General features: G+C 41.9%; 1 protein-coding gene across 3 annotated transcripts in view; it reads right to left on the bottom strand.

Annotated features, from left to right (window-relative positions):
- Positions 1 to 20,666, bottom strand: part of LOC134534121 (nucleolar protein dao-5-like) — a 357,536-nt gene extending 336,870 nt beyond the window's left edge. For all 3 annotated transcript variants that reach the window (XM_063372196.1, XM_063372199.1, XM_063372200.1), the window contains exon 1: positions 20,424 to 20,666. In XM_063372196.1, the coding sequence (XP_063228266.1) occupies positions 20,424 to 20,479 (56 nt within the window). In that variant the 5' untranslated portion in view covers positions 20,480 to 20,666. The remainder of the gene's footprint in view (positions 1 to 20,423) is intronic.
- Positions 20,667 to 25,370: the final 4,704 nt, after the last annotated feature.

Here is a 25,370-nt window from a genome sequence, read left to right as displayed (position 1 = left end):
CTCAAAGCGAATAACGTAGAAAGTCTTGGCAACCGAAATTCTTTGCAGGTTTTTCGCCGCCATGCTTGTACGTATGTGTGACACTAATCGAAGATATTAGGGCAGAAGTGAAAAGGTGATAAATAATAATAATAATAAATGATTCGTATGGGGCAGGCATTTTTCGCGAATAAATCTGAGCGCCTATTAGACTGCAACAAAGTATACCAGTACCAGTGGTTACTTCCTTGCGATTGGCGGCCGGCTGCAAGAGACGTCATTGCCTTATTTGACAGGGCCAATCAGGACTTGTTTGATTCCGCTCTGACTCACTGTAATTGGTGTTGTAAAAATCTATACTGACCTGAAATAAAATCACCCATTTAAGACACACCGAAGATGCTACAGTGTTTTAACTTTCAGCTAGTCTCGGAATCTTTTTCGCGAAATATGCATGCCCCTAATGATTCGTAATTGTAGGTATCATCGCAGTGCTGGTGGAATTCTTTGTAACACAATCGCTACAGTAATATCGTGCATGGAGTATGCTACAATGCTATTGTGGACGATTTAGTTTAAAAATAACAGAACACAAGGAATCCCACAGATAATTATAATTTTTGCTCTTGTTCTTGAATCTCATGTGTAGAGACCTGCAAAATTCGCGGTTTCGATTGCCTTCAGGATAGACTGCACATACCCCTGTGCACTCGGGCAAATAACGCAAGTTCATTGGCTGCCGACTTGTAAGTCGTCTCTGCTGGTTCGTCTGTGATTCGATCCTTCTTTGGTTGAGGGTTTATAACTGGTTGAGATTCGTCCAGATGAACAGTATGTAAGCCAATAGCAAAATTATCAAAGAGGTATATCTGTTTGAATTCTAGCCTATCACCGAATGAATCCACGAATTTTGCAGGTCTCTACTCATGTGTGTGCCTTCACGAGGACGTAAACCCGGCTACGCTCCTGAACCAGGCGCAGGTCGCACACTGTGTCGCTGTGGCTCAACCTTCCGCAGCGTTTTGTGACTGGATATTATTTCGACGGCTTTTCTTACAGTGCACAGTGCAGGTATCTCAGTAATGCTCTACATACGTAAATCTAACCAAAATCGAACATGTTAACATTTGATGTAGAATAAATCACCGTGTAGAAACAGGCAACAGTGTGAGACCTGTCCAGGGGATGAGACGTACTGAAATATAAGTAATTTAAACACGCGTTCAGAACACCAACATCTTAATTTTCTTACCCCGGGATTGAAACGTGGGAACCTGAAAGGAAAGAAACGCGCTGGGGACCTTGATAATTATAAAGTCACTAGATAATTTTGGAAAAGAAAAAAAAGTGGGGGGGGGGGGGGGGGGGGAATAATCAGTAATATATGTTGAAAAATATATTTTTTTTTAATTTTAAATATTGTTAGCTTAAACAAGTTCATTTTTGCAGGGAGAATTTGTACACTATATACATTCTACAAACTTCAAATAATTTAAATTGGCATTAGTGCATGGTCTTGGTAGGAAACTGTCTAGTTTGAATTATTATTATTTTTTTTAAATAGTGACTGATTTCCTAAATTAGCAAGAAAAAAATGAGTCCATCACTTTGAAATATTATTTAACTTGGTTGTTTTATTTCGCTGAGATGCATTACAAAACTCTAACAATTTTTTTTTATTTTAATTTTTTAAGAAACTAAATGCCGCTTACAACCGTGAGAAATGCTGTATCCAGCGAACAGCGAACAGCGAACAGCCAACAGCCGCTCGTTGAAACCCGGCTCGCCTTGGGACTCCAGACACGCCAGAAGGTCACGTCGCGTCGGTTAGTCACTTCTGCACGCCACGACCAGAGAACAGAAGCTCGTGGCGACTGTCTGGTTCTGCAAGGGCGCAACAACAGGGGGAGGGGGCAAGGGTATTTTGCCCCTCTTCTGAAACCTTGAAGTGGGGGCAAACGGGGGCAAAGAAAGTGCTGTGTAATCAATTTTTAGATAAAAAAACTGCTTAAATAGCACCATTTTCCACCTTGAAATACAAATTTTCCCGGGGGAGGACCCCCTAACCCCCCGCTTCATAAGGGGGGGGGGGGGAAGATGATTCTTTATAAAAAGGTATATTGTCCCCCCTTTGGAAATTTAGTTGTTGCGCCCCTGTGGTTCTGGGGCCACAGCTTCACGCAATGCAAAAAAAATAAATAAAATATATCAAAAACTGAAACTAACTCGGAGACATACCGACAAAATAATTCATAATTTTTCTTTTATTTCCATCGGCAACACCTGTATTTGGTCCTCTTGAGCTGGAGTCACCCGACGGCCCGCAAGGAATAGATTCCATTTATAATTTTTGTCGTGTCGTGCCGCACGACGGAGAGCCAAACGGAAAACCTTACAAAACTAAACTTCAAAAAATATTTACCCACTTGGTAAATCTTTATGATGAAAAACTAAAATTCGTATTTATTACTTGTGGGTACACTTTCACATTTGTAGTATCTGTTTATGTAAACGGATACATTGTGTTGGGTTGAAGTACTACATAAATCAGCCACAAAAAGAAAGAATAAGCATGGGCTGAGACAGCTTTTTTTCCCTTCCAGACTGTTTTTAGCGCATTCTATACTGAATTTTATGAACGCATTTGGCTTGTAAAGATTTCCCGACAGCCATAATAGAGTTTGTTGTGTTAATGTTGTCGTGGTATTGTGACCCTACGCTTTCAAATCTGTCGTGCTCGAACGCTGTACGACGGTTTGTCGGGTTGGTCTTGTCGTGCTCGTCGTGTCATTGTTACTCCGACTTTAGGCTTAAATATCTCAACGGCTGTGTGTCGGTCACGAAGGATTACTTCAGTGTAAAATGGCTATGGTAATGCTATTTGTTTGAAGTCATGTAATGCTGCCCCATTAACAGAGCGTCTCACAAAAACTCATCTCGTTTAGCACGATTTGGATTGTGGAGGTACAGGCGGGGAAAACTAACAAAGAATAATACTGCAGGACGCACGTTTCTAACCAATTATATAGTTAACGGTCAGGCATTATCGTGCGGCTGTTTCTGGTGCCATTAAATTGTGAAATAGTTTACAAGTAGAGCGTTCAGTCTAACAAACAACGAGAAATTCGCAAGTCAATTCGAGTTACTGTGCTTGAAAAGTTCCGTAAATATACTAAAATAGATTTTACAAAACTTTACTTTTAAAGTGTGACATATTGGGGTTAGCAAGTTTGTGAGAAATTATTGACATTTTCCATTTATTTTATTTTATTTATTCACATTTACATTATATTTTGTAAAAAATATAACACACAAGCAAACTTGAGTGGAAGTGCTTACTAGTATAGTTTATTGTCACGCGCTATTTTTTTTACTATAGGCCTACATACTACGAACTGAAAAATAACGAAAACCTAAAATAAATCCTCTTACAGCTGGGTGTTTGGAAAACTTCAATCAACTGCAGGTCATCTGCCTGTAGCTGAGGTCCCAGCCTATAGACCGTCTCACGCTCAGAGTGCAGCACACGGCTTATGGCGCGCGCTGTTGCCACATCTCCAACACTTTACGGAGACGTTCAGGGGGATGAACTCCTTTGGTATTCTGAGTGCACGAGAAGCATTTTGAGAATCCGTTTTAGTAATTTATAATTTTTTCTTCAGGCCTAAACCTATTTTCACTATCATAAATCTGTAATAAACCGCCTGTTTTAAATCAAAACAAAATAAAATTCCCACACAAGAATTTTTACGAAAATATATCCAATACTTACAATTTAAAATACTTATTATGTTTGTGAAGAGCGCGCGGGAACAAGGACAGCGTGTTTGAAAGAGAGACTTCCACGCTGCAGTCCAAGCGATGGCTCCCGGCCAATCACGGCGCCGAGCACCGAGCTAGCTACCTGCAGCTACACTGTCAGAAATTACAGTAAACTTACGGACTTCGCAACGAAGAATTTGACTCAAATAAACAAAAAGTTCTTCGTAATTTCAAATAACTGAATCTCCGTAGAAACTACGCCGTATTTCGACTTCCGAGTTGTGTGTTTCGTTCTAAACAAAGGTGAACACACACGTAGAGAAAGAAAAGGGTTTTTTTAGTGTAGACTTGACAAGTGTTTAAAATGTTTTTTTTTTTTAATAACCCGAGAATATAATTTTGGAAATCATGTTCAAACTAAGTGAACTCAGTGTACGTAATTTTATGAAGATCCCTGGATAATTTGTAACCACCGTTCTTCGTAAACTGAAAGGTGAAAATTTTTAACAGTGTAGCTGGGGGAGAGCGCGGCGCGGGGAACTTTCCCTTCGCCGTCGCCCCCAATGCGCCGCGGACCACGCCGGACACCTCTCCCGGAGTGCCGTCGTATCCCCTCGGCTCTGTCTGTTCTCCCTAGCCCCGTGCGGCTCAACACCCCACCTAACCTGACTCAAACCGAGTGTATCTGTCTGGGAGTGGTCTGGGTTAGGAGAGACTCCAAGAGCGTCCCAGGCAGAAGCCTACACGCCTAATCATTAGAGTCCCGGAAATTTCGCGGATTCCTCTGGCCTCGGGATAGAATTCAAAGTTATAGGTGTGCTCGACCCATGCTTACTTTCCCATTGGTTGATTTTATTAGCGAGAACATTTTTATCCTTGTTATTTGGCAATACCTGATTCGCTTACTTCTCTCCTAGCTGGACATCGTTGGCTCGCGGTCGTAGAGGGACGTGTCCAGATAACTGCGCTCCAATCATGAACACAGTGCGACAGTGCGGAGGTTTGCATTCTAGCTTGCGACTATATGAATCCGCGAAATTTCGGTGGCTCTACTAATCATGCTGGGTTTAAGCCACGCAGGAAGTTTAGCATGCATCGTATGCTTAGTTCGGGGATTGGCAGCAATTGATGCCATGACTAGGGGCAGGCATTTCTCGCGAATAAAGCTGAACGCCTATTAGACCGCAACAAGGTATACGCGCACCAGCGCAGCGGTTTCTTCCTTGTGATTGGCGGCCGTCTGCGAGAGAAGTAGTAGCCTTAGTTGGCTAAGCCACTCAGGACGTGTTTGCTTCCGCAATGAATTACTGTGATTGGTGATTTAACAATCGTCATGTACCTGAAAGAAACTCACCCAATCACGAAACACAGACGATGCTACAGTGTTTTAACTTTCAGCTTGTCCCGGAATCTTTTCGCGAAATATGCATGGCCCTAGCCATGACTAACTCCCCTCTCCTGGATCTAGATTATAACTAGTCAAGTTGGGCCCAGGTAAAAACCTGCACAGACACAGGGAAAACCCTGGGCACACAAGTGTGGGGTTAAATCATTACAAGCACTAAGCAGGCAGGTTCAGTACTGGGCAAGGATGGACCAGGGAAGAAGAGTTGATCAGGGACAGACAGTTTGAACCGAACTTGGGTCTTGCCGTCCGCATTGCTTCTTGGGCGCGTCTGGATGCGCCCCTGGCGGCGGGCGACAGTACTTGTCGCCCTTCAGGCTGACATTCAGCGCGTGTGCTTAAAGCTAGGGAGGAAGGATGTGTATAGCGCATTTAAAATTAATTGAGTTAATTTAATTACGTTAATTTTAATCGCGGCTCAGTGGTTAAGCACCCAAGGGCTTAGTCACGGAGGGGCAGGGAGGGGCCTCTCCCCCCCCCCCCCCGGCCTCTAAATAAACTTATTAAGCAGATTAAAATAAGCAATATAACTTATGACTTAATTTATGGACACTAAACGTAAAAATATTATGGCGTAATTAGCCTTTTCTTCGAAGTAGTAGTACATAAATTAAGGATCTGCCGTTCATAACTGTCACGTTTGATTTAAAATTTTCACGCCTAGAAAAAAAAATTAGTGTACATCAGATAGGCCTAGTCCAAAATGCGTATTCAAGTTGAAATTCTGGGAGAGGAACACCGGATCAGTTGCTTTTCTGTGAAAAGTGTGGGGGAGGGGGAAGGGAGAGGAGTATTCCATACCGCTCCCCTCAGATCCAACCAAACCGGCCTACCAATTACGTATCCTTGTTACAGCTTCGTTTGGCCCTCCCTTTCCACGAACCCCAGGCTCGCCCAAGAAGCAGCGCTCCGCAACTTTTCTTGAATCACGTCACCCGAACCATACATTTCTGAACCAGTGACACTCTACAAATATTTTGCGTCAATATTTCTTTTTATTTAAAAAACTTTCTATGGAAAACGCTGTTGTTGGTTCATACTTTATGTCATGTAGAAATCGAATAACGGACAAAGAAAGATGAATACAGAAACACATAGAAAATAATTTTAAAAAATTGGTTGTCTGTAAAGTCGGTTTACGGACGATAGTTTAACGTGACAACGTCATAACTAGGGACCGGAAAAATTCGCGGGTTCAATGACCTCTATGATGAACTCCATAGTCCTATGTACACTCGGTAAAATTTCACCCACTCATTGGCTGCTGTCTTGTGAGACGTCCCATCGTAGCAGCCTGTGATTCGATAAAGCTTTGGTTGGGTGTTTCTCATTGGCCCAGAGTCATCCAGGTGAGTTGTGAGCCAATAGCAGAGGCAGTACTGAGGTTTAACTATTTGAATTTTAGCCTATCGCGAAATGAACTCGCGAATTTTTCCTGTCTCTAGTCATAACAAAACATGATTGCATACTTTTATGAATAAAATTGAATCATTTTTATTGAATTATCTCTATTTTGTATGGATACAAAGAAGGAGTGAAATGAAATCTACAATTTAATTGATAAATTTACTTTTATTTGCACTCATTAATTCAAATATGTTTATTACTTTAACGAAGAGATTATTTTAACTATAACTTTTATACATGTTTTCTCTTTAACTTCTTCCAATCTGTGTTATTCTGTTAAGGATAGGACGATGATAGGAAAAGTAGGAAACGAATGGGAGTGTTTCAAGGATGATGTGAAGGAAAATGGCTTACCCAACACCAAGATGCGGTCAAAAATAATATATTTGCGCCACGGACTCCGCAGCAATGCTAGGAGGAACGGGTTAGCAAAGAGCAATGAAAATGTTACATTGAAATGCATGAAAACAGAATTACGCCACGGACCCGGTCGCAATGCTAGGAGGTTCAGGTTAGCAAAGAGCAATATAAAATGAGCGCAACGGGACACATTGAAACGGGACAATGTGCGTAACGGGACATTTTTTCGTGCGTGCATCCGGCGTTCATCGATTTATTAGACGTTGTCACGTCAAAAATCAGCCGATGTCAAAAAATTAAATGCCTAGACTGCACAGAGAATTCCGTGGAAGGAAACATTACAGCACAGACCAACACAGTGAGTTAACAACGACGTGACAGTTGCAACAGGAACAGTAAATATATATTTTAAAAAATCCTTTTCACAAGGCAGAGACAAACAGCGGGACCCAACGATGACACTGAACAAATAATCTGGACAGCACGACGACACAGCGATGAAATAAAAACAAATTCTGGACAACCACTACGACAACAGGACAGACGCAAATAGTCGCGACGTTTCGGGAACTGACATAATGGTCCCGTGGTCAGGCACGAACAGACTGACAGATCAGTCTGCTTGAGACTGATGACGGGAGCAGATCAAGCAGACTGGTCTGTCAGCCTGTTCGTGCCTGACTACATGAGCAAATCCTCACCGCAAGAAACATTCAAAAAATACTTAAGTTTTTTTTTCCCACGTGACCTGTTATTGCTAGAGACCGGAAAAATTCGCGAGTTCATTTCGCGATAGGCTAAAATACAAATAGCTATACCGCAATGCAGCCTCTGTTATTGGCTCACAACTCACCTAGATGACTCTGAGCCAATGAGAAACACCCAACCAAAGCTGTATCGAATCACAGGCTGCTACGTTGGGACGTCTCACAAGACAGCAGCCAATAAGTGGGTCACATTTGACCGACTGTACGTAGAACTATGGAGTTCATCCTACAGGTCATTGAACCCGCAAATTTTTCCGGTCCCTATAGTTATTGCATACCACAAACCCTTGCGTCCTTGCTTCCCCTCTACTGCCTGTACGTGATACTTTGTTCTAATTTTAAAATGTATTCGAATTATCAGCTGCCAAAAGGTAAAAACGTGGACGTTTCCATGCAGTACCGGTAAGGAAAGTTAAATGTATATCACAGAACTGGATGGAAACATATATAGGTTTAAAGGAAATGTTACCCGGCTACTCCACGATGTGGGTTGGATCTCTTCGAGAGAATGGTAGCGTTTGAAAATGCTGCGGCGCACTCGGTCGCCCGTCGCGCCCAGAGCTGCTTTCTAGCGAGGAATGTCCCGGCGCGTGACATCACAGCGCGCGGCCCCGAAAACAAAAACCGGGGACTGATTACCCCGACCCCGGGGAGGAGGAGGAGGGGGGGGGGGGCAGAGTCTGCGTGCAGTTCCTAACTCGCGATTGTCACGTATCGAGATTATGTAGTTACCACCCGCGAGCTTGCCGCAAGCTCTATAAGACCAGGGAAGTGGAGGAAGGGGGGAGGGGAAGAAGTGAAACATTTCAAGCAGCATGTCGGTCGAACTATTCGAGACACAGTGGTCGAGAGATCGAACCACTCACCCAGGCACGTAGCAGCGATTGAAAAAGGGGGGGGGGGGGGGGGGGAGTGGAGGTCATACTGATCCGGAACCCCTCCCTTCCAGAATTTTAAAGAAAATAAAGAAAAAAACAATCGAAAGGCAGAAAAGGAAAATTATAACTCACTAGCTGGTGCCCGGTGCGCTTCGCTTGACCTAAAAAAAAAAATCATCCTTCTACCAGCAGCTATGGTTCAAAAGATAAAAATCACTGCCACCAGAGCCACCTATCCGCACTAACGTAACTATGTTCGTCGGAGTGGTCATGTCGCCCTTTATATGTGTGCAAAGTTTCATATCAATTGGGCTAACGGTTCTCCAGTTTTAGGTGGGTGAACATAAATACACACATACATTATCTTATATTTATATTAACCATTCATTGAGAATCATACATATTTGCGTCCCTGAATGAAGGCAAATTAATTTTCGGGCTTTGTTACTATAACTATTTTAAATTTAAAAAAAAAACTTTTAAATAGCCACAAAATATTTAACAATGTTAGTAGATTACCTCTTTTGTTTAGGCAAAGAAAAAAATATGTTTCAGTTTTAAATTGGTGGCATTGCTGTTTAAAGGAAAGAGTATTTGCACACAAAAACTGAAATTTCTTCCTCAGAGAAACGAGTGACCGTAATATTAAGGAAGATAATATTAATTAGCAAGTTATAAACAAGCCTCAAACACAATTTTATTATTGTTCTATTCTTATCAAATTCACAACAGTGAAAGAAAGGTGTATGTTTTTTTTTAACGCAAATGTGTTTTTATTCCCCGATTCCTGACTCAGAACTAACTGTTGTTAGCTAGAGCCCTCATACTAGACCAGTCCTACCATTGCAGGAATTTTCTTTGACACTGTCAAGTGTAGCATTTTGTAGTCTGTATTTATCACCTGTTCTAGCACGTAGCCTTGGATAACCGTCAACCTGCGTGTATTAAAACGTTCTTAGCCTTGGATAACCGTCAACCTGCGTGTATTAAAACGTTCTTAGCCTTGGATAACCGTCAACCTGCGTGTTTTAAAACGTTCTTGGGCAGTCGCAAATATTACTGTATTGCTCTGGTGTAGTTGGAATACCACCTAGCAACAAGTTTCAGACACAACTGACGCTTCATTACGCAAACTACGTAACACAGAGATCAGTATGATATCATACTCCATTAGCTTTCGATATCATTCTCTTAGGGACATGTTAATATACCGAAAAAAAATTGTCTTTTCACTTATTTCATTAGTTGGAATATTATGGGATTTTCAAATGCAAAATTCCCTATTTCGTACCTCTGGTATCTAAACAATTTTAGGGATTTTTTTATATGTAACTTAATTTTGAAAAATATGATTTATAAAAACTATTAGACGCAGTACGTAAAAAAAAGGAATGTAAAATTACTGTTTTTTAAGTATTACTTTAATAAACAGTCTCCGTTCGTATATCACATCTTTCATACGTGTGAAAAGAGGGCTTTAAGTTTGTCTTCAAAATCCAAAACGAAATATTTCTTTGTAGCTCATTGTGTGTTACCGTCTTTAATGACTTTTAAAAAAAATATAAACTCAAATTAGTTTGTGACGTCACGTCTGGGCGACGAACCGACGTGACTGCGCGGTTACTTCGGAGTCTTGTCTGTCCCTGGGCCCCGGGACCTCAGCTGACGGCTCGCTCAGGCGAAGATGGTCCGCTCCCCCGTCAGCCGCATGGGGAAATACTCGACCGCCGCACGGCAAGAGACAGAAGGCAGACTCATTCCACGTACCTACCTTCCGGAGCTGCGGGCGAACGCAAAGGGACAATTGGAATAGTTACGAAGAGCAAAAAAAAAAAAAAAAAAAAAAAAAATTGGTTGTCTGTAAAGACGGTTTACGGACGATAGTTTAACGTGGCAACGTCATAACAAAACATTGATGAAATGATTGGATACTTTTATGAATAAAATTGAATCATTTTTATTGAATTATCACTATTTTGTATGGATACAAAGAAGGAGTGAAATGAAACCTACAAGTTAATTGATAAATTTACTTTTATTTGCACTCATTAATTCAAATACGTTTATTACTTTAACGAACAGATTATTTAAACTATAACTTTTATACATGTTTGCTATTTAACTACTTCCAATCTGTGTTATTCTGTTAAGGATAGGACGACGATAGGAAAAGCAGGAAACGAATGGGAGTGTTTCAAGTTTAATGTGCCTCGAAAATGTCAAATCGATGGTTGTTCCAATCGAGTGGAAGAGAGATAAGATGCGGCGCAAGCGTACAATGTGCGTAACGGGACACTTTTTCGTGCGTGCAGCCGGCGTTCATCGATTTATTAGATGTTGTCACGTCAAAAAAATTGCGAGATCTCGGTGAAGGCAGCATGTTTATTTTGAATGACGTGGGTTAGCTGTCCAAACCCCCTTGTTGTTGACGTAATTTTTTTTTTCAGATCCCATCACGAGAACTCGCTAATCGCTAATCTCCCCAGAGACCTGACGCCGGGGGAGGGACTGTGGCTGCCGACCAGGACGCAGCTCTGAGCTGGAGCCGCGCCAGGCAGTCACAGTCTGGTAGCGGCGCACCCCCCCGCGCGGCCCCCAGAGGCGCCCCACTTGCCCGGCGAGCAGACCGCGGCGGCCGCGTCCAGTGGCGAGGCGCTCCACGCGGTGATTGGTCGGTCTTCCCCCCCTCCCACCAACTAAGAGGCCAGATTTACCCCCCCCCCCCTATCCAAGCCGCCAAAACTCTCCCCTCCTACTAGGTGGGGTGTTAATAATCAATATTTTTAATGTATATATATTTTTTCTTATTTGTTTCCTTTGATTAAAACCCTATCAATAGAGACCGGAAAAATTCGCGGGTTCAAAGACCTTCAGGATAGACTGCAATATCCTCTACACACTCGGGCAAATGCCAACTGTCCATTGGCTGCTGACTTGTGAGTCGTATCGACTGGGTGGCCTGTGATTCGACACTTCTATGAGTGAGGGTCTTTAATTGGCCCTCAATCCTCCAGATTAACAGTGAACCAATGGCAGAAGCAGCACTGAGGTATAATTATTTGAATTTTAGCATAACACGATATGAATCTGCGAATTTTTCAGGTCTCTACCTATCAATAAGGACTGGAAAAATTCGCGGATTCAATGACCTCTAGGATAGCCTCCATTATCCTTTGCATTTCTCAAGTAAACACGCGTGTTCATTGGGTACTAAATTGTGAGGCGTCTCCACTGGGTAGCTTGTGATTCGACGCTTCTTTGGTCGATAGTCTCTCATTGGCCCAGAGAGCTCCAGTTAAACTGCGAGCCAATAGCAGAACCAGCAGAATTGTACACATGTTTGAATTTCAGCCTATCACGAAATGAATCCGCGAATTTTTCCGGTCTCTACCTATCAATGTTAGCAAGTAGTTGAAATCAAACTGACAGGAGAAAAAAAAATGTTAAATCAAATGTTTTAAAGCCCCCCACTCTATATTGACACAATATATATATATTGACACAATATATATATATATATATATATAATTACGAGTGGGCAAACAGGTTATAAAAGGATAGCCCAATTAATTAAATACAGTTTTTTTTTACCTAATATTTACACTATTCGTTAAGGTATAACAATTTAATTGGCTGCCCACAAAATCAATCACTATTTCATTTTAGTCAGTAATAAACTCTTCCCGATCGGAGCTCGGCTCGACAGCGCCGCTCTCTACTGCTCGTCTCTCGCCGCGCACCTCGGTCACAACTCACTCGTCCGCCGCGCACACAACACCGTCCCGGATCCTTCTGTCCCCGATGCTCCGATTCTTCGCACACAAAGCCGGTTTCTCGCCGCCCGCCATCCCTCGCCAAAGGGGCCCATTCGTCCGCTTCACTTCACGGCCCTCGCGGGTCAACCTCGCCGTTCGCACACCCCTCACCCCTGTTCTGCAAATGTCTCGCAGCCCTTCGGAGCCGATTTTGTAAATCGTATCCTGAATAGTTTTCAATTATAAACTGCGCACATTAATAAGAACGATAAAAAAATAAATGCCAATTGTTTAAATTCGATTATCTTTCCAATGGCCTAAAAAAAATTAAAGTATTAAACATTATTCAATATTTAACAATTATCGTAAGCGCGACTTTATATACGAGTATATTCAGTATTGTTTCCAGAAACAACGTATTTTATACATAATCAAAACCATAGCAATGTGTTGTAAAATTAACATTATTTTTCTTGTAGTGTTACAAATTATTTCTTAGTAATTTCCAAAGGAATATTTTGCAAAAGAACAACTAAATGTTTTCTCACAAAAGGGTACGGAGTGGCTCGCGCCTGCTAGGTCTCGTCGACGCAGGGTCATTGGAGACGATGAACAAAGGACGAGATGGCGATGGAGCACCAGCGGAATCAACAGGCGAGGAACACGGGAGCACCCTGAGATAACCCACTGGATCGCGGCAACGCCCGCCACGTTTACCACTTGCGAAAAAGAGCATGGTTAGGCGCATGGACTACGTGTGTAGTAATTTGTTATTTGGAGAGCACTACCATACTCTTACGAGATCACAGCAACACTGACGTTTAGAGATCTCCTATCTGGGCAGCTACTAATGAGGGCAGCTGCGTGCAACTATTAGCCTTGGACTTAGTGGCACCAACATTTTACTGGACTACATGGGTAGTCCACGCGCCTAACGGAGGGTTAACCATAAACTTGACATTCTTTCTCGTGGAATACAACACTAAGATATAATATACATCAAAAACTCACTATTTTGAGAAGAACATGGTTGAATAAAAAGGTGAGATACTATTGAAAAATTTTAAACTGCTCTCATGAAGAATGTGGTTTATGCGGCACAGTGTCTCATGCCTAAGAGTTACAGAACCATACCTACATAGAGTGAAAGCCGTGAGAATCGTAACTAAACAAATCAAACCTAAAAAAAAAAAATACCCAACACGAAGGTTGAAGCCGATGACTTAATATAAGGAAGCTTACATGTCAAAAAAAAAGTCAAACCACATCCAAAAACAACTCTGAGGTCGCTGAGACCACAAAACCTTTGCGCACTTCTCCTTCCCCCGACATAGGCACTGTTTTCACAAGCGCAACCGGAAAATGCGCGACGAGGGGAAAAGTACTTCCGCGACATTGTCCTGGCGCTCCAGAGAGAAATAACTCGCTCCGGTTTCACGGCTGCGACAGAACCACGTACAGAAAAGTAACGCGGCAAATATTTGATTGCAATAACTAAATGTTCTACTGAAATAGTATCATCAAACAACCACTTTTTTATAGTTTAAAATTTATTTTCACAAAAATTGTGTTCTCAACACACACACACACACACATAACACATCTTAGCTCTCGGTAAATTCTGTAGGAGTAATTTGGTGAGTGGAACGGGAAGTCGCATGGAACGGAAATGTGTAACCACGGTGCTGCCATCTGTGAAGGATGTTGCGTACCAAAGTTCACAAAGCCAAATGCAAACTTTATAGTATTAATTGTTTAATAATTTTTTACATTATGGGCAATAGTTTTTTTTATTAAATTCCTTGTCGAAAATCAGGTCCAAAGCCGGGGTTTTGTATTTTATTCAAAAGTCGCTCTGCAAATCGAATGTTTCCATAGTCGACGTAGCTGCTATGAGGTGACGAAACGACATTTTTTTTTTTTTTCATAGTTGATGACAGGGGAAAAATACAATTGACACTATTTAAGATCAATAATTATTTATAAAAAATAAATAAACGAATCAAAATACATTCACAGTGTTTCGTAATCTCCTGCGGCAATTATTGCAATTACATTAGTTTTCGTTGAATTCATATATTTGGTTGGGATTGCATCGTACGACGGCCGTCGTCTGCTACTGCTGAGACTTGTGTCGCCTCAGGCATGCACTCACGCCGGAAGCATCTCCCCCCAGCACGGGGGGGGGGGGGGGGAGGGGGGGGGGACGCACCACAACGCCGAAATGCCAAATTGACCACAACGCCGAAATACAATAACGCCGAAATGCTGCCAAATTAACCACAACGCCGACAGCTAGAAAACTGCTGTGTACCACAACGCCGAAATACACTAACGCCGAAAAATGTCATTGCAGGACTGCCACAAAGGTTAGGTTAGGTTAGGTTAGGTTAGGTTTGATTGTGGTATTTCGGCGTTAAGGTACATTTAAGAAACACACACAAATTCATTCAGTTGTTATTTCGGCGTTGTGGTACGCAGCAGTTTTCTAGCTGTCGGCGTTGTGGTCAATTTAGACATTCGGCGTTATGGTATTTCGGCGTTGTGGTAACGACCCAGACGTCAGCTGCTGACAGTCGCGGTGTCGCGTCGAGGCACCCCGTGCGCGCCGTGTGCTCTGCGCCGAAGGCCACGCGGAAGTGAGTGACAAGCGTCGCGCGGGCAGCGGGCAACAAGGGCACAACCGACACGGGCGCGCGTGACGTCACCCGCCTCTGGCAGCTACCGGAATCACTTCCTCCTTCCTACCAGCTGATCTGACAGGTGGAATACACGCCCCTCACCACTACATACTGAAACAATTTCACATTAAATAAATCGAAACCAAACAGCAAGCAGGCCGTGTGTAGCGCTGAGGGTTAAAGTGATCCATATTTAACTACATTTAATTTTATTAAATACTTAAATGATTGCATAATATTATTAAAATTACAGTTTGTAACATTAAAGTTTCCCCTGATAGGGAAATAATTTTTTTTTTTATGGTTTCAGCAAGGCTCCACCTATGTTAATTGTACATATTTAACTACATTTAATTTTATTGAATACTTTAATGACTGCATAATATTATTAAAATTACAGTTTGTAACATTAAAGTTTCCCCTGATACGGAAATAAATATTTTTTTTGTTTGAGCAAGGCTCCATCTATGTTAATTGTACATATTTAACTAAATTTAATTTTATTGAATACTTAAGTGATTGCATAATATTATTAAAATTGCAGTTTGTAACATTAATGTTTCCCCTGATACGGAAATAAATATTTTTTTTTGGTTTGAGCAAGGCTCAACCTATGTTAATTGTAGGTATATGTATATTTTTTTATTCTTAGCAAAGCAAAATTTCTCGGAAATAAAATATTATAATTCCTACATTAATTATGTGCAGTAAATGTTTGAGTACAAAAATGCTTGAATAGAATAAATTTAACCCCTCGAAATCCAAATTTTCTGAGGGGAAGTACTTTATTTTCTGATATTTGTGTTCCTCAAAAATAAAATAAATTAAATTTTGTATATTACTTGATTGTTCCCACCTAGACGGTGTTCCCACCTAGACCATGTTCCTACCTAGACCGCGTGTCTTAAAGACCGGAAACTCAACGTTGTTTTCCTGCACCTGCCTACAATCGTCGACTACACTATACTGGCATCTATGAATTTACAAATGAAGTAACATGATCGTGTGTGACAATACGAATATTGCGGGGAAAAAAAAGGAAAAAAAAAAAAAAAGAATTGTGACGGTTTTTAAACTCATTATAACACCATTATTTCACAGTAAAATATTAATAATAATAAACGCTTGAGTACTTGTCGAGATGGTAAATACAATTTCAGTATTTTCCTCTTTTTAAATTCTTTATAATGACCAACTTACACCTGCTTATTTCATTTTCCTAGGTTATTATAGAAAAAAAAATATTTTAAATACTTAAATTTTTATCTAACATCTATTATTTAATTCATACATTTTGTTCCGAAATAAACATTAAATTGATAAAGAGTATAATCTTAGGGCATGTATGTTAGCGAAATAATCTGAACGCTCACTAGACTGCAATAAGGTATTGACTGTTCTATTGTGATTGGCGGCCGTCTGCAAGAGAAGCCATTGCCCCGTTCGGCCCGGGCCATTTAGAACGTGTTGGCTTCCGCACCGGATGGCTGTGATTGGTGTGCTGACAGTAGACGTGCACCTGAAATAAACCCAGCCAACCACGAAACGCAGTCAATGCCACAAAGTTTTAACACACAGCTGATCTGGATTATCTTTTCGCTAAAAACTTCATGGCCCTAGTATTAACTCTCTCTACGAATTTACAAAGAACAACTAACTCGCTACAGTAGCGCCATCTATCGTGCCGATTTGAAACACTGCTTGGCCAACACGTCGGGCTGTTCCCATTGGCGGGGATGCAGTCGCGGATGAAAGCTGGGAGCAGCCCCATCAGGAGGAGGGGGGGGGGGGGGCGGACTGTCCCGCCCCGCAGAGGTGACGTAACGTGCCAGTTGCCGCGGCCATGTTGGCTCCGATGACGTCGCTAGGGGGGGGGGGGGGGGAGAAGTGGAGGGGGCACCGCGAGCAGTCGCAAGCGGGTCAAAGACGCCAAGCCACGTGCGCACGGAGGCGTTTGACCGTGACGAATTTTGAATTTGAAATTTAGCAGCGGTCAATACTTGGATGGGTGTGCTCCGCTTCCCAACGCCTGGGTATTACTAGGGCCATGCATATTTCGCAAAAAGATTCCGAGACTAGCTGAAAGTTAAAACACTGTAGCTTCGTCTGTGTTTCGTGATCGGGTGAGTTTCTTTCAGGCACATGTCGATTGTTAAAACGCCAATCACAGTAATTCATTGCGGCAGCAAATGCGTCCTGAGTGGCTCAGCCAAATAAGGCAACGACTTCTCTCGCAGACGGCCGCCAATCACAAGGGAGAAACCACAGGTGCGGGTATACCTTGTTGCAGTCTAATAGGCGTTCAGATTTATTCGCGAAAAATGCCTGCCCCTAGGTATTACAGTAAACTCGAAAATTTAGACAGTTCGCAGAGAACACCAGTACGTATATCATGAAAACTTTTTGTATTTTAAGATATACATTTTTTTTCTGTTACGCTTGATAGCCATTCAAATTCAACTTGCGAGACCTTTTTGCAGCAAAGATTTTGATGATATCATCATAGCAAATAGAGGATGCTCTCTAGTGTTCTATGGAAATAATGCTCAAATTCGACAGTCTGTCTTGCCTCATATTATTTCTTAAATATTTTTTTACAATTTTCAATTTTCTGAAACTTCTTTCGCCTGAAAAAACTGTTACAGGAAGAGTAAGAAATATCTTAAGGGCTGTGGTCAGGTTTGGATATCCTTCTTCAATTCTGTATTCGTGAATGAGCTTCAAGAGGGTCGCTCGCTGCAGATGCTGTTTTCATAGTGTCATCAACTGCCAAGGCGTGATGTTTAAAACTTTCCATTTCTTGAACTATTTCTTCTCCATTGATGTCATCTTTGTATGTTTCAGACAACCATTTGGCTGCAGTCTTCAAATCTTTAACTTCCATTGTCATTAATTGCTTGAAGAGCCTGAAACCGGGATTTTAAGGCATTCACTATTCCATCAATGATCTCTAACAAAGCTATTCTAAACAAATCATGCTCTGATAAGTTGGAAATTTCATCTTCGCAGCATTCGTCAAACATTTTACCAGTTGTAGTAGGAATTACAATGCAAGCTATTTCGGCGCCCCCACAGCTTTGCGCCCGGGGCGTATGCCCCGCTTGCCCCCCCCCCCTCCCCCCACCCCCTAGTTTCGGCCCTGCGACAGTTCCTCACACGGGACACGATCCCCACGACCCAATGTCTACAAATCAGGAACGCTGACCATTACACCCAGGCGACTGCCCATTTTCACGGCCTCTTTCCCCACACAGCAACCTAACGCGAGGACGAGGGTGAACTGGGTCTAAAATCATAAAACTGAGTCCATCGCTATGTGAGCACGACGTCACACAGCTCGGCCAACAGGGACTCGGAGATCTAGGACGCGAGTTCAGAAGAAACGTGCTGCGCAGATCTGCCGCTGCCAACTATGCGTCTCACTCCTTCATTTCACGGGATGTTTTAACCCACCACGCTGTACTTCAAACGTCTGTACCTTCCTCCTCGAGTGCTTGGACCCTTAATCTTTGAATATATATATATATACTGTATAGAAGTCGCCAGCCCAGGTTAACATTTCTAATACGGTTTGAGGTAGTTGGTTAATTCACCGCCGCAATCGCCACCATCTCTAGGGCATCGACTTGTGGTGGTCCCTGGCGGACGAGTGTCGGAACTCTTCAAACACACCTTCCCCCTCCTGTTGAACGACGTTGAGCTGCAGTGAATGATGGTTGAGGGGTGCGGGGTATGACAGCAGGCGACAGCGCTGCGCTCTAACGTGTAAATAACAACTAAGACGATACAGGGCGTTACGACAGCGCACTGCAGCGGTGAAGTTCCCAAGCTGCTCATCATACGATTCTGAAAAACGTAGAGTAAATCCTATCCACTCGCGACTTCTATACAGTATATATATTCAAAGCCCTTAATCCAACGTCAATTCGCGAAAGATTTCGTGACTAGCTGAGAGTCAAAGACTGTGGCTTCGTCTTGTTTTTCGTGGTTGGGTGAGTTTATTTCAGGCATATGCTTCTACTAGATGTAAGCTTTTGGACATACGCCATTGCTAAGCACATGTATGTCTGTAAAAAAACCTACAAAAAACACAAAAGACAAAAAAAAAACAAATTAAGCACAAAAATTGCTGTTGTCAACAGGATATAAACACCACATAATATTCCATAACAGTAATATGGTCAACAAAGAAAGAAAAACAAAGAAAAATGGTAACCTTTGAATTTTTGGAATTCAGAGTTTAATTTGTGTTTTTTGTAGTTTTCTTTTACAGGCACACATCTGCTTAGCAATGGCGTATGTCCAAAAGCTTACATCAAGTCATGCACTCCCATTGCACAAATCTTTCAAAGATAATACATGCTTATATTGCAGGAGCACCAATCACAGTAACTCAGTTCGGAAGCGAACGCGTACCCAGTGGCTGAGTGACTCTCGCAGACGACCGCCAACTGCAATTCGATTATGTTGCAGTTGAATGGCGTTCTGTCTGCCCCTGCCAACTCGACATCCCCGAGAAGCCACGAAGCAGATGGAAAACACTTAGCTCCAACTAGGTTTTCCCAGTCAAAAAGGTGAACCAGCGAACAGTTTGCCCATTTCACTAATAAGTGCAGGACTGTGGAATAGCACCTGGCAGTCAAATACAACGCGAAATGGTCACATTCTCTTAATATTTCCACTAGGATAGAACAGGGACGGATCTAGAAAGAAGGGTTGGGGAGGGAGGGGGGGGGGGGTGGTTTAGAGGGTACGCAGAAAAAGAAAAAGTGTGAAATAAAAGGCGAATAGAAAAAAAATTATTATTATTCGATATCAGTAATCATGTTTTCAATGGAGAAGTTTATTACTCGGTTTTCTAATGGCTGTGCGCGGCATTAAAGAAATAATTACGCTTGGTACGTTTACATCTTTTCTTTTTGGGGAAAAAAGGTGGGGGGGGGGGGGAGGTCGCTATTCAAAATTTCTGGTCCGGGAACGTCCCTGGGATCAGGGGCGCAACAACTAAATTTCCAAAGGGGGGGCAATATACCTTTTTATAAAGAATCATCGATCCCCCCTATTGAAGCGGGGTTCCGGGGGTCCTCCCCCGGGAAAATTTGTATTTCAAGGTGGAAAATGGTGCTATTTAAGCAGTTTTGTTATCTAAAAATTGATTACACAGCACTTTCTTTGCCACCGTTTGCCCCCACTTCAAGGTATCAGAGGGGGGGCAAAATACCCTTCCCCCCCCCCCCCCTGTTGTGGCGCCCCTGGCTGGGATGGGAGTCGTCTCGTCGACGACTTCGGGGTCGTTAGGCCCGGCGTCTGGGAATACTGGGGGAGGGGAGGCTGACCCGGGGGGTCGAACCCGGATCCCAGCGCCCGCGGCAAGAGGCGAGAACAGCTGAAGAGACGCCGGGAACAGCTGAAGAGACGCCCGAGCTTACCTTGACAAGGTCCCCTTGAGGAGCGGGTTCGGCCCGTCGTAGTATCCGCCCATCATGGTGAGGGAGAGGTGATCCCCATCGCTCGGACCACACACGGCCGCCGAGCCGAGCGAGCAGCAGGTGTCGGCCGGCGAACAGCGGCGGGGCTGGGGTGGTTGGGGGAGGGTGGAGGTGACGAACGGCACAGATCTCGATGAGGGGGGGTCACATGGCCACTCACGTCACACCAGCACACACGCAACAACAACAACAACACACGCGCGCACACACGACGACGCACGACACACTCGCGGCTGGCAGCACCGTGGACAGCGCTCCTGCGGGAGGTACGGGCGCGCGCTGACTGCTCGGCGCTACCCGGGCTATCTGTCGGCGGGCAGACTTTCACCGCCCCCTCCCCCCTCCCTCCTGCCCTGACTCGCGGCCTTGCGCGGCCGGGGGGAGGGGGCACTTTTCCTGGCCCCAGCTGCTGTCCCGGTACAACCAGGCACCTATAGGACACACAACCGCAGCGGCTGCCGTTTGTACGCGTGATAAGAAACTAACTTTAATTTCGCATGCAAATAATTAATAGAAATGAAATAATAAAAGGACTGGAGTTATATTGGTAAAGGATAAATTCAATGTAATTAAAAATAATTAAATTCATAATCATTATTCATTGTGATATAAACACGCGAATAAAATTAATTATTTAAATTAGTAATTAAATTAGTAATGAAAATTAATTAACATTCTGATTGTTTATTCTAATTTATAATTTTTTATTATTTATTAAACAATAATGCAAATATTTATAAGGAAAAAAATATATACACACGGGAACTTAACCTCGCTTATTTAAATACATACACTTGAAAAAGTTTATATACCGAAATTCTATCACTAATATTCACAACAAATATATTTTTTTAATTATATGTATGAACCAGTATTCAGTATATTTCATTAAAGTATATTATTTTAAAGCATATATATATATTATTTTTATGTAGCCTTTTTTTTCATCCTGTGAAAATTTCGTTGCATGGTGCGCGGGTATCGTAAACATTCACTGTCATCATTTTTTCATAATGTACAACTTCACAAAAATCAAAACGCTGCCGGAGTTTCAGTCACAGCGGCATAATTGCACAGTGACACATGCTCCAAAGTCTACATAATCTAAACATTCACGGTTTAATTTGCTAACAGTTTTTCCGCTACTGACCCACATTTATAATGTCGAGGACTGTGGGTCAACGAGAGACCTTTAGCAAAAGAATACTCCAATCACAATCAACCTAGTAGTAACACGGACGAGTAAATGTTTCTGACAGGCAACTTTACCAACGTTTTTAGTTTGTTAGCTGAATCATCTTCCGTCTTTTCTGAGAAAAATACTGTTAAATGGCTCTTCCGAAAACAATATTATTTATTTAATTCAAGGAACTGCCGTTGAACTATATGAAATACACGCGGACATGCGCATAACAACTCACCAAAGTTTTCATCGCAATTGAATGGATAGCATAGGAACGCATAAGGGACAAACAAACAAATATTTATTTATGTATGTATATAGATACATACATACATATAGCTTTTATATAGCTACGATTTTTTTTCTATCCAGTTGTTACAGGGGCGCAACAACTAAATTTCCAAAGGGGGGACAATATACCTTTTTATAAAGAATCATCGATCCCCCCTATTGAAGCGGGTGGTCCGGGGGTCCTCCCCCGGGAAAATTTGTATTTCAAGGTGGAAAATGGTGCTATTTAAGCAGTTTTATTATCTAAAAATTGATTACATAGCACTTTCTTTGCCCCCGTTTGCCCCCACTTCAAGGTTTCAGGGGGGGGGGGGAATACCCTTGCCCCCCCCCACCCCTGTTGTTGCGCCCCTGAGTTGTTAACCAGTTGACTTCAACTTCAGAACAGACACACACTCACTCATGAATACGACTCCCGCGCCACCATTAGTATTCGGACCATAGAAAAGAGGAACTGTCATAAAATATTTACTGGAATTATCCGATATTACTCGCGCGCAACCTATTGTAAGCTATCTCAACTATACAGTAATCCTTCCTCGTGTTTCAAAGGCCAAGTGCACAAAATTTAATAGAGATCGGATGAACGATGTGGAAACAATGAAATGGCGACATATCATTAAGAATAATTAGATTCTGCTTACCAGAATCTCACCCAGACAGAGATCTTCGTGTTTCAAAGGTCAAGTGTGCAAAGTTTAATCACAATCGGTTTAGGGACGCCTAAGAGACAAACAAACAAACATTATTTTTTATGTATATAGATAAAGCTATTTAATTTCAGTGTATCGAAAGTATCAGCATTATTGTGGACATTATAAAACTATTAAAAAGGGTGGTCACATTGTTACACTTGCTATTTTTTTTGTGACAAGTGTATAATTTCGTGGCTTTTATTTCAAGAAAACTTGAAAATTCGAAATGAATTCGTTTGGAAAATCTAAAATGTGACGGAAAAGATACCTAGTGGGTGAAAGTAATAAACAAAAATCTTCCCTGAATGAAAGAACTAAGCATGTAGATATTTTAATGTATTTAGACAAAAGGAGTACATTCAACATTTAACACGAGTATATTAGTTGTTTGGTATTAGTTTTCAGGTTATAAGCATTACTACAAATTATAAAATATTATTTTCTTACATATTACTAGAGACCCACAAAATTCGCGGATTAATTCGGTGATAGGCTATAATTCAAACACATATACCTCTTAGATAATTTTGCTATTGGCTTACTGTTCATCTGGACGAATATCAACCAGTTATAAACCCTCAACCAAAGAAGGATCGAATAACAGACAAACCAGCTGAGACGACTTACAAGTCGGCAGCCAATGGACTTGCGTTATTTGCCCGAGTGTACAGGGGTTTGTGCAGTCTATCCTGAAGGCCATCGAAACCGCGAATTTTGCAGGTCTCTACATATTTACGTAATGGCTTCGTTACCTCTCTGTACTGGCCGAGGCTGGTGCGTATACCCGCCACCCTGAGAGACCATCCAATGAGGAAGTGTCGCCAACTGTGGTCAGCTCTCAGCTGAGTGCAACAAGTGCGAGGTGACCTCTGGGAGCTGGGGCAGCTCTCTGGTCGCCGGCCGCGGAATGCAGAGTGATGTAGGTCATGCGCTCCCGAGGCGACCTTGTCACAGTTGAGCTCTCGACCTGCTCGGAGGTCGGACTCGAGGTGCTGTCATGACTTGAAACACATCAGATAGAATTGTCTAAGTCATGGCAGCTCTAAGTTACGAGACTTTTCTAAGTTGTGTGTTTCTAAGTTAAGTGTTCTAATGTTATGACAGTTATAAGTTGTGTGTTTCAAAATCGTGTTACTTTTAATTTATGACGTTTCTAAGTTACGTGTTTTAATGTTATGACAGTTATAAGTTGTGTGTTTCTAAATCGTGTTACTTTTAAGTTATGAAGTTTCTAAGTTGCGTGTTTTTAATTACACGTTTCTGAGTTATGATATTTATAGGTTGTGTATTTCGTTCCACCTCATGACAGTTCTAAGTTATGTGTTTTTTTTTTTTTTTCAAGAATTATAAGGTATGACTGTTCTAAATTGTGACTTTCTAGGTTATTTGAAGATCCTGCTGGACTCGTCCGCTCTCTGAGTGACTCTTCAGTGAACTGAGTGTTTTCTGTGCTCCCATCTAGAGTGAGAATAATACTGCAATCACTTCAATACTGTTGCAGATAAGGTGAACTTCTCACCCAGCTGGGCATCGTTGGCTCACGGTTATAGAGGGGCGTGTCCGAATAACTGCGGTCCAATCACGAACACAGTGCGAGAGTGTGAAGGTTTAGATTCGAACTTGCGATCAAATGACTCCATGAAGTTTCCGTACCTCTAGTTACAACGCTTACAGAAAACTATTGGCAAATTATGCACAATCTTTCGCGATTTTTATTTATTTTTCAATTTGTGATTAATTATTTACAAAAATTCAACGACATTCCTTGGAAGGAAACCACACATAGAGTTCATTAAGAGTTTTAAAATTTCAGTTGGAATACCTTTTCAGTTCAGAGCCAAGCTCAATATGACCACCAGGGCCGCCGCCTTTGGAATATGGCTCACACATCACCGCACCACAATCTTGGTTTTGTTTTCGGGCGTTACAAACGACTATTTTATACTATTTTCACAAAAAAAAAATGATACGTTGTTTAAATATGTGTAATGTATTTGAGTTCAGGCTCACCCAAAGATTGGTTAGGTGGGGATGGGGGCAGGAAGTTGTTTGGGAGGATGGATGTACATATATGTGTATATGATTTTCTTTGTAAGCTATTCAATGTTGGATGCATTGAGTTGAAAACATTCAAAACATTTTAGCCGCATATTACTGAGTTTTACTTTTAATATTTTATTTCAAGTGCATAGAGAAAAAGAAATCAATATCTGCACTATAGACTTATATTCTTTGCAGTAATTTGTATGTTAGAGATGATATTGTGCTAGCTGTGATATGGAAAATCTTTTTAGCCTCCAGTTGAGTTAAGCAACCGGATTGGTTGTCAGCTTGTTTGGTGCACTATTCAAATGGTATCCTGTTATTGCCTTAATTGTTTTAAAATTTTGTGATGGTGAACCAGGAGATAGAGATTAAAAACAAGGGCTCTTCTACCATTATTGAGGAATGCTGGATATATTTTGTCTGGCCCATTTTATGGCCTAACGGATATTCTAGGCATATATCCGAGTTGAATACTATTTAAAGTTTAAAGCCAAAAGAGCCTGAAAGTATTTATGATATTTAGTCTGTGGGACAGAAGTGTTACTCCGAAGATATTCAATTATATAAATTGCCATAGCCTTTTTGGTATCTTCTGGGTGAATTTAACTATTCACCCATTGAAATTATATAGGCTAACTATTTTTCACTGATTGAATCTAGATTGATTAATCA

Source organism: Bacillus rossius, chromosome 7 (assembly GCF_032445375.1).
Source record: "Bacillus rossius redtenbacheri isolate Brsri chromosome 7, Brsri_v3, whole genome shotgun sequence".
Lineage (NCBI taxonomy): Eukaryota > Metazoa > Arthropoda > Insecta > Phasmatodea > Bacillidae > Bacillus > Bacillus rossius.
The sequence above is the reverse complement of the archived record's forward strand: the minus strand, read 5'-3'. Positions and strand labels throughout refer to the sequence as shown.